At 64.6% G+C, this 8,690-nt stretch overlaps 1 protein-coding gene across 1 annotated transcript; it reads right to left on the minus strand.

Moving 5' to 3' along the window:
• Positions 1-3,704: 3,704 nt before the first annotated feature.
• Pheta1 (PH domain containing endocytic trafficking adaptor 1) lies at positions 3,705-8,059 on the minus strand. Its single transcript, XM_042669035.1, has 5 exons — positions 7,984-8,059; positions 6,613-6,753; positions 5,423-5,520; positions 3,990-4,525; positions 3,705-3,932 (listed from the first exon to the last, which is right to left on the minus strand). The coding sequence occupies exons 4-5, from the start codon at positions 4,457-4,459 to the stop codon at positions 3,731-3,733; spliced, it is 672 nt and encodes a 223-aa protein (XP_042524969.1). The 5' UTR covers positions 4,460-4,525; positions 5,423-5,520; positions 6,613-6,753; positions 7,984-8,059; the 3' UTR covers positions 3,705-3,730.
• Between the last annotated feature and the right edge of the window lie 631 nt (positions 8,060-8,690).

An 8,690-nucleotide genomic window follows, 5' to 3' on the forward strand; every position in this document is an offset into this window, starting at 1 on the left:
CAGACTCGAACTTGGAGCCGTCCCTGTGGCTTTAGAGCAGCGGGATTTGACCAGCACTTCGTCTCGTCTTTGGAACCCAGAACAGAATCCTGCTACTGCACCTAAAGCCTCAAGACCCAGGAACAATTTCCTCCTTCACCCCCTGCAATGGTAAAAGAACGCACACACAACACACACACACACACACACACACACACACACACACACACACACACACACACACACACACACACACACACACCAAGCTTTCTATGAGAGATTGATGAACTTTGTTTAAAATTTTAAAAGAAATACATTCTGTACACAAGTCACTAAATACAGAATTGTATAATAATCCTGAGTGTCTGCCCCTCTGTCCTACAGTGGGAAATCCGGGGGCCCCTGGGGCTCTTACAGGACCCTAAGCTCTTTTTGTTTTTGTTTTGATGAGTACTAAGGCATGAACTCAGGACCTTGTCCTTCAGCTTGCTTGTTTATGACTGGAGCTCTTCTACTTGAGCCATAAATGTAGTCCTGCTTTTGCCTGGTATGCTGCAGATGAAGTGTCTTAGGCTTTTCTGTCCAGGCTGGCTTTGAGCGGTGATCTTCCAGATCTCAGCTTCCTGAGTAGCTAGGGTTGTGTGAGCTACCAATACTGAGCTCAAAACTGCTTTGTTTTTTGTTTTCAACAGAAGGGTTTTCCCTCTCCCAGGGCAGCTGAGAGCAGGAGGCCGCCTGGGCAGAAAGCTCTCCAGGCCTCCTCTCCAGCACGGGCGGGGGCAGCCACGCTTGCTCGCTGGCTCTTGCTGTCCTCCCAGCTACACTGGCATGGATAGACAGGAGGACCACAGTCCAGGTCCACCCGCCCGCACACGCGAAAATTCAAGACCCTGCTGGGAAAACGAAGCCAAATGGGTTTTGTTTGTTTTTGCCCACCCTGGGGCTCTCAGATCTGAGTCTCCTGAGTAGCTGGGATTACAGGCGTGAGCCATTGGCCCTGTGAGATTCATACCTCCAATTAACCACCAAAAAGCAGGAAGTGGCGCTGTGGCTCAAGTGGTACAGCACTAGCTTTGAGCAAAAACAGCTGAGGCAACACCCATGCGGGGAAGGAGGCAGCCTTGGGAGCCGCCTGTGTGGTGCGCAGCGGGGTGGGTGGGGTGGGTGGGGTGACGCGGGTGGCTGGCTGGACCCGCCCCCACTCACATGGGTGCCCACAGGCGTCGGCGCTCGGAGCAGCCTGCCCCGCCGTGCGCTCCGCTGGGTGGCGCGGGCTGGCTTCCCTCCACAAAGCGCCGCTTCTCCAGACATGGAGCGCGGACCCCGGTTTCCTCATCGCCCCGAGGCTGATGGTCAGGAGGGGCACTGGGCCTGTGGCAGCGCAGTTTCCAGTGGCTCCTGGGCTCCTGTGGTGGGGCTTGTGGTGACCAAAACGACCCTCACCGTGACCAGGCCCAGACACGTGGTCTAGACCTCCCTCGCACCCCAGGATGGCTGTGTCAGGTCCTCAGCAAGTGATCCTCCCTGCAGAGGCTGGGCCGTGTGACTTATAGAACGGCCCCTCTGGATTCCTGACCCTCGGCACTGGACAGGGGCTGGGGGCACGGCGGATGGAGGGCAAAACCTTCATCTCCTGGGAGCATGTCATCCATGAGGGGTGACACTTGGGCAGGGGGGCAGGTTTCCGGGGAGTGGCTCTCCATTCTGCGTCATAGGCCTGGCCCTTCATCCAAGCAGACGTTGGGAATCCGGCAGGTTCCGCCTGCACTTGTCATCAGATACTCAGAAACAGCTCCAAAGGGGGCTTTGGGGGCTGCAAGCCCCCTGAAGCCAGCCAGGAGACAGCCTGGAAGGACTTGGGGGGGGGGGTTTGGATGGACGCTGAGCGTAAGCCGTGTGCCCACCTGACTAGTGTCCCCCCAGAGCTCCCCTGATGTGGCAGGGATGCCGGTGTGACAGCCGCGTCCCCACCCCCACCCATCGGTTTCAGTCCCAGAGGGGAGGCACCCCCAGCTTCTGACCTCAGAAGTTTCCATTCCTTCCACACGAGGTCTTACACTTCGCTCACCATAAATCCACAGCTTCCTGAATACACTGATTTTTCCAGGCCGCCAGGGAGCCCTGGGGCCCATGCCACCGTCCCACATTAGGAAGGCTTGGGGCCTAGTCCACCACGGGTAGCTCCCTTGTGGCCAGGCCCTTCTCTTTTGTGGAACCCGTCAGCCCAGCAAGTCTGAGAACTGAGCCCAGGCACGCAGGTGCCAACTGCAGACAGCACCAAAGGATGCAGCAAGTCTGAGAACTAAGCCCAGGCCCAAGGGTGCCCACAGCAGACAGCACTAATTGATGCAGGCTTGCCCTTCTCAACTTGCACAGGGCCACACAATCAGGAGAAGAGCCACTCGTGCTCTGTGGTGGCCCCAGTCTAAGGCCTTGATCTTGGGATTCTCCTGCCTCAGCCTCATAGTACTGGGATGAAGTCACAGGCACGGCTACCATACCAGTTCCACCTGTGCTGGCACTCCTGACTTCTAGGTGAGCACAGGTGCCCTCCTGAGCCTCAGGCGCCCACCCCCTGTGGACCAGTCCCCTTTCCCCTGGGGGCACTGCCACAGGGTTCAGCTGTGTGACCCTGGCAAACACCCCACCCCCTCTGGATGCCATCAGTAAGCAGGTGAACGGGTGTCCCCACCCGCCACCTCTCTGGACGCGCTCTGGGCTCTGCCCAGCTCAGTCCGGGGTTAATTTTAGGATAACAGGGCTAAAGAAGGCAGGAGTGGGGGCGGGGAAGGCATTCACTGCTCCTCACTTAGGAAGTGGGGGTGAAAGGCTCAACAGGGGATTTGCTGGAGGAAAGAACACAAACCACCACTCAGTGAAGGACATTTATTGTGGCCCTTGTCCCTCCCCCGCTGCGTCTCTCCATCCCGAACCTGTGCTTTGGAGGAGGGGAGCACCTCACCCCTACTCGGGGTACCAGGGCCACTGTACCTTTACAGCCTGCAGTCCTGCCGAGTCTGGGGTCCGCACCCGCTAGACCCCAGACCGGAGCCTGTGAACAAGAGCGCCGCCGCCACCACGTGGCGGGGCTGGGAGGGGACGGGAGCGCACGGGCCGGCGGGGCCCGGCGGGGCGGGTGACTCAGCCTGCGGCCAATGTCCGTATCCAAACACCGGCGGCTCGGTGCCCCTGAACCCGCAGGGAGCCAGGCGCGAGGACGGGCGGGGAGGCTGGGGAGGAGGTGTCCACGTGCCCGGGTGGGCACGGAGACTGTAAACAACCCAGGGCACAGGGCCCACCCGGCGCTCCTCCAGGGTGAGGAAGGGCACTGCGGTGAGAGGTGGGGCCCAGACCCCCGGGACACTGGAGGCTGTGGCGGCGCCGGCGCACGGGAGGCCTGGGGGCCCCGCACCCCGCAAGCAGCTGGTTTGGGGCACCGTCCCGCCCTGGGCTCTCTCCGCGCAGGAGGCACCGCGGGGCGGCTGGAGGCTGCTCAGGGCAGAGGCGGGGACCCGGCCGCAGGAGCTGCGAGGCCCGCGCCCCTCGGCAGCTCCGGGGAGCCGGGGCAGCGGCCGGCCAGGTGTGGCCCTCGGCGGCTCCTCCGCCTACGCCGAGACCCAGCACCACGGGCGCTGGGCCGGCGGCCGACTGGCGTCCTGTGCCGGGTCACAGCCGGGCCCCGCAGGCTGGGCCCCGGGCCCCGCGGTGCCAAGGGAGCGCCGAGCCCCGCCCAGGCCGGGCCGCCGGCCGCTCAGAGCTGCGCGCGGCTGCGCCACTGGGTGCGCAGCGCCCGCACCTCCTGCCCGTACCACTCGTGCAGCCGCGCGAACGGCGCCGCGGCGGGGGGCTCGGGGGTGGCCGAGGCCCGACGGCGGGGCGGCAGCGGCGGGCGATCGCGGCGATCCGGGACCACCGGGGCCTCGGTGCTCCAGGCCGCGCGGCCCTCGGCCTTGCTGGCCTGGGCGGGGCGGTCCAAGGGTCGGCGGGGCGGGGCTCGGGGCGGGGCCTGCGGCGGGGGCGGGGCCTGCGGCGGGGGCGGGGCCTGCAAGGCCGGGGGCGGGGCGCAGCCCGCACGCGCGGCCGCCAGCTGCTGCTCCAGCTCGCGCACCACCAGGCGCAGGTAGGCGAAGCTGGCGCGCGACAGCGCCTTCACCCAGCCCTCCAGCGCGCCCTGGCTGTCGGCCGCGAGCACGTAGGAGCGCGCGCGCGCGCCCGCGAAGCGCACGGCGAAGGCGAAGGCGAAGTGCGCGGCCTCGGCCAGCTCCACCGTGCAGCCCTCGAGCACGATGACGCCCAGCGGCTCGGGGGCCGGCGCCGCCTCGGCCGCCGCCTCGAAGTAGAAGAGCATGTTCCCGCGCAGCACGAACCAGCGCCGCTGGAAGGCCGCGTGCCGCCCGCCGCGCTTGTGCAGGAAGCCGGCCCGGTCCACCGGCGCGTCGCAGGTGGCGTAGCGGGCCAGGCTGCGCTCGTCCAGCTTCATGCTGCGCCCGGCCCGGGCCGCGGGGCCGCGGGGTCGGTGGGGGCCCCGCTCCCCTCACCGCCGCACCTGCGGGAGGAAACTGAGGCTCGGCCTGAGGGGGAAACTGAGGCACGGAGAGGTCGGGCACCGGCCCAGGGTCACACAGCTCGCGGGGCAGAGCTGGCACACCACCATCTCCGGACAAGACCCGCCCCGCAAACGGACCTACACTGCAGGGGCTCCCCAGTAACTTCCCGACCTGGGGAGGCGGCTGGAAAGTGGCAGGTAAACATGCCAGGAAAGAAGTCTGCCAGGGCTGACTGGCTATGGAAGAAGGAAGTGTGACAGGGATGGCGTGTGGAGTGTTGGGGACCCGAACAGCATTTGGCTTTTCCGGCTCAGAAGGTAGAAGGTGAGGAGGGGCCTGGCGTGTGAGGGGAGGGCGGGACGGGCAGAAGAAGAGCATGTGCAAAGGCCCTGTGGTGGGAACTACTGGTGAGCTCGAGACAGCCAGGCTCATCTCTCTCAAGGGCTACCAGACACTGAGGGTGGCGCACAGGCCCAGGGCGGCCACTTGGAGGACGAGCCCTGGACTCCTGCTTTCCAGCCTCTTCCTGTGTAGGGTGGTAGCTACATTTTTTAAGAGCTTGTATGCACCAGGCTCCTAATGAATGCTCATTTCCTTGCCTGGGTGGTGTCCTCTTAAGGCCTGGGAGGAATGGGGCCGGGCAGGCCGGCCTTGCTTCCCACCTTCAGCCACTCCTGGAGGCAGTCAGAGCGGCTAGAAGCTGAGACCACCTTGTTCTGAACCCCCAGTGCTAGGTGTTCAGTTCCCCCCTGACTGCCCTGAGCTGTGTCGCTGCACACAAGCGGCTCGCCTCTGAGCCCCAGGTTCTCTCCCTGCGTAAGGAATCCCCGACCCACAAACCCAATCCCGTGTGGACGCTGACCCCAGCTTGCCCACTTCCCTCAGGCCCCTCCGACCTCTCCAGTCTCTGCCCGTCTCACACGACAGCTGTGTCCTCTGCAGGCTGTGAGCTCCGGGGCACACCGTCGGCCTCTCCGGGCCTCTGTTTCTCCATCTGTAAAATGGGATCACAAACTAAGCCAGGGTTGTGAGGACACAGCCATGCTCATGGTGCATTTTTCGTTTATCTTTTGTGCCAGTCCTAGGGCTTAAATTCAAGGCCTGGGCACTGTCCCTGAGCTTTTGCTCAAGGTTAGGGCTCTACTACTTGAACCGTAGCTCCCCTTTTGACTTTCCGTGATTCGTTGGAGATAGAGTCTCACAGATGTTCCTGCCTGGGCTGGCTTTGAACTGCAATCCTCAGATCTCAGCCTCCTGAGTAGCTAGGATGACAGCCATGAGCCACTGGCACTGGGCTCATTTTGATTTTGTTTACAGGGCGGGGGATCAGACTCGAGTCCTTGTGCATGTTAGGCAAGCGACGTATCACTGTTCTATGTCCAGGCTCACTTTCTTGACTTGTGAAATAGGTTTCACTATGTAGCCCGGGACTCAAGAGCCCTGCCTCCACCCTGCGCTGGGACTGCAGCAGTGCACCACCACACCCAGCACTGTTGGCCCAGCTGGCTGTCTTAAGCCTACCCTTTGTTCCCACCACCGGGCCTTTGCACCTGCCCTTCCTTCTGCCCATCCTGCCCCCCCATCTCCTCACTAGCTTCAGGTCTGTGCTCACCTGTCGCGGGAGGCTGGCTTCCTCAACCACGGTGTGAGAACCAGCTGTTGTCCTTTTCTGTCTCCCGGCCTCACCCCTGCCCTTGCTCTGCCTCCGCCTGTCCCCTGCAGGGCAGGGTCAGCTCCAACTCTCCCAAACACCGTGAAACCCTGTCCCCACAGAGGGATCCGGTTAAAAACCATAGTCCCTCTGCGCTCCACTCCTGTGGCTCTGCACTTTTCTCAGAGTAAAATCCCTGGCTTCCCCGCTGCCTTCCTCCTCCTGTCCCCCCCCCCCCTGGTTAATCAAGCGCCCAGCAGTTCCCGGCCCCAGGACCCTTGTACTGGCTGTTCCCCCCCCTCCCACGCCGTCCCACGACCCTGCCTCAGCGTTCAGCCTCAGAGGGAACACCCCCTTTCCTCAGGGAGGTGTCCCCCACCACCTTAGCACAAAAGACCCCCCCAGTCACGCTCCTGTTCACCAGCCTGCCATTACCTGGGTAATTTCTGGCTGCTTGGGGTCTTCTGTCTGAATCACAGTGCCTGGCAAGCGAAGGAGGAATGCAGCGGTGACCTCTGAGAGGCTCAGCCTTGTGGCACGCAGCTCTGTCCCCCACCTTATATCCAGGGATGGAAACTGAGGCACAGAGGAATGGTAACCAGAGATCAGGGCTGGCGGCTGATCTCGGGGTCTCCCTGCCCCGTGAAGAGCAAAGCCCCTCATCCTCATGTACTACTGCCCTGTGGGGCCTGCAGGCCCCCCCCCCCTCCACCAGCAACACAGGGGAGGCTCTGGGAGGAAGGGGTGCGCTGGGAGCCAGCCTGAGGCAGCACCTGGTCCCGGCTGCTCCCTGCAGGTCCAGAGTCCGCCAGGGGCAGCAGCCAGGCAGGAAGCCGGAGGCCCCTCCGCTGGCAGGGGAGGGCCCTGGTGGAGGACCCAGCCCAGGTCAGCTCGGCTCCCTCAAGTGGTAAAAGGGCTGCCGAGAGTTCTGTGAGCTCAGCCGCACTAGTGCCCAGGCGAAGCTGGGCAGTGCTCACCTGTAAGCTCAGCACTGAGGGTAGAGGAAGAGGAGGAGGAGGGAGGAGGCAGGGTTGGGCAGTGCTCACCTGTAAGCTCAGCACTGAGGGTAGAGGAGGAGGAGGAGGAGGAGGGAGGAGGCAGGGTTGGGCAGTGCTCACCTGTAAGCTCAGCACTGAGGGTAGAGGAAGAGGAGGAGGAGGGAGGAGGCAGGGTTGGGCAGTGCTCACCTGTAAGCTCAGCACTAGGGAGGAGGAGGAGGAGGAGGAGGAGGAGGGAGAAGGGAGGAGGGCGGGCTGGGCAGTGCTCACCTGTAAGCTCAGCACTAGGGAGGAGGAGGAGGAGGAGGAGGAGGAGGGAGAAGGGAGGAGGGCGGGCTGGGCAGTGCTCACCTGTAAGCTCAGCACTGGGGAGGAGGAGGAGGAGGGGGAGGCCTGCGGGAAAGGACCGGGCACTGCGGGAGGACGGAGGGACGGGGGGGGGGGGGGTAGCACTGCCGGTCCCGGCCGGGGGTCGTTGGGGTCCCGCCTCGCCTCCCCCGGGAGAGGAGCCCGAGGGCTCTGGGGACACCCGGGGAAACAGGCACGCAGCTTGGCCCCAGAGCCACGGCTCGGGGCCGTGGGTGTGGCGGACACACGCGGGGAGCGGCCTGCCCGTGCCGCCCGGCCCGGGGCCCGGACACCGGGGCCGCGATCGCCCGGCCCCGACCCGCAGCCCGCGCCCCGCGCTCGGCCCTCGGCTCCGGCGGGAGCGCGGGGCGGCCGCGGCCGCCTCCCCGGGCCCGGGCGGCGCGGCCCCCGGCGGCGCGCCCCGCAGGCGGCCCCCCGCGCCCCGGCGCGCCGGCCTTACCTCGCGGCGCAGGCCCCGCTGGGCCGGGCCCGCTGGGTGGCGGCGGCGCTGGCGCTTTGTCCCCGGCGGCCGCGGGGCAGCGCGGCCCGGCGGAAGGAGGCGGGGCGGCCGGACGGAGCGGCGCGCGGCCACGCCCCTTTAACCCTCCGCGGCCTGCCGCCGGGGCCCGCCCCGCGTCCCCGGATTGGCCAGTCGTATGAGGCCACGCCCCTAGCGGCCACGCCCCCGTGAGCACGAGCTGGAAACCTCTTAAAGAGACCGCGCCGGGATCAGGAATCTCCGGGGTCTTGTCCAAGGAAACCCGGGATTCCTTTTGAGCTCTGTGTAGTCTCGATGGTGAGGCCACAGACTCGCCTGGAGGCAAACCACGGCGGTACCGGGCCCGTGGGGAAATCCCCGAAGCCTCCCGCTTGCCCGATCTAAAAATGCTAACTCCCAGGCGTATTTGAAACATAACTAATCCTAGAAAATGTGCGATCTGTTGGCAAACAAGCAAAGACTAAGCTGAGTGGTTCCAAGACGAGGCCCGCGCGGTGTGTTCCAAACCCGGCAGATACCCGGGTCCAGCCCCTAGCTCCAGGTGCAGAGGGAAGGGTCTGGAAGTGGGCGGGCCGACGGCCCTTAAAGCAAAGGCTTGGCTTCCGGGGCTCCTGGGTCCCGGTAAAGATAAGAGCGGCAATGAGCGCGGCAGCCGAAGGAGCGTGAGT

This window comes from Dipodomys spectabilis, unplaced genomic scaffold (genome assembly GCF_019054845.1).
Source record: "Dipodomys spectabilis isolate Male_0828 unplaced genomic scaffold, ASM1905484v1 ptg000480l, whole genome shotgun sequence".
Classification (NCBI taxonomy): Eukaryota; Metazoa; Chordata; class Mammalia; order Rodentia; family Heteromyidae; genus Dipodomys; species Dipodomys spectabilis.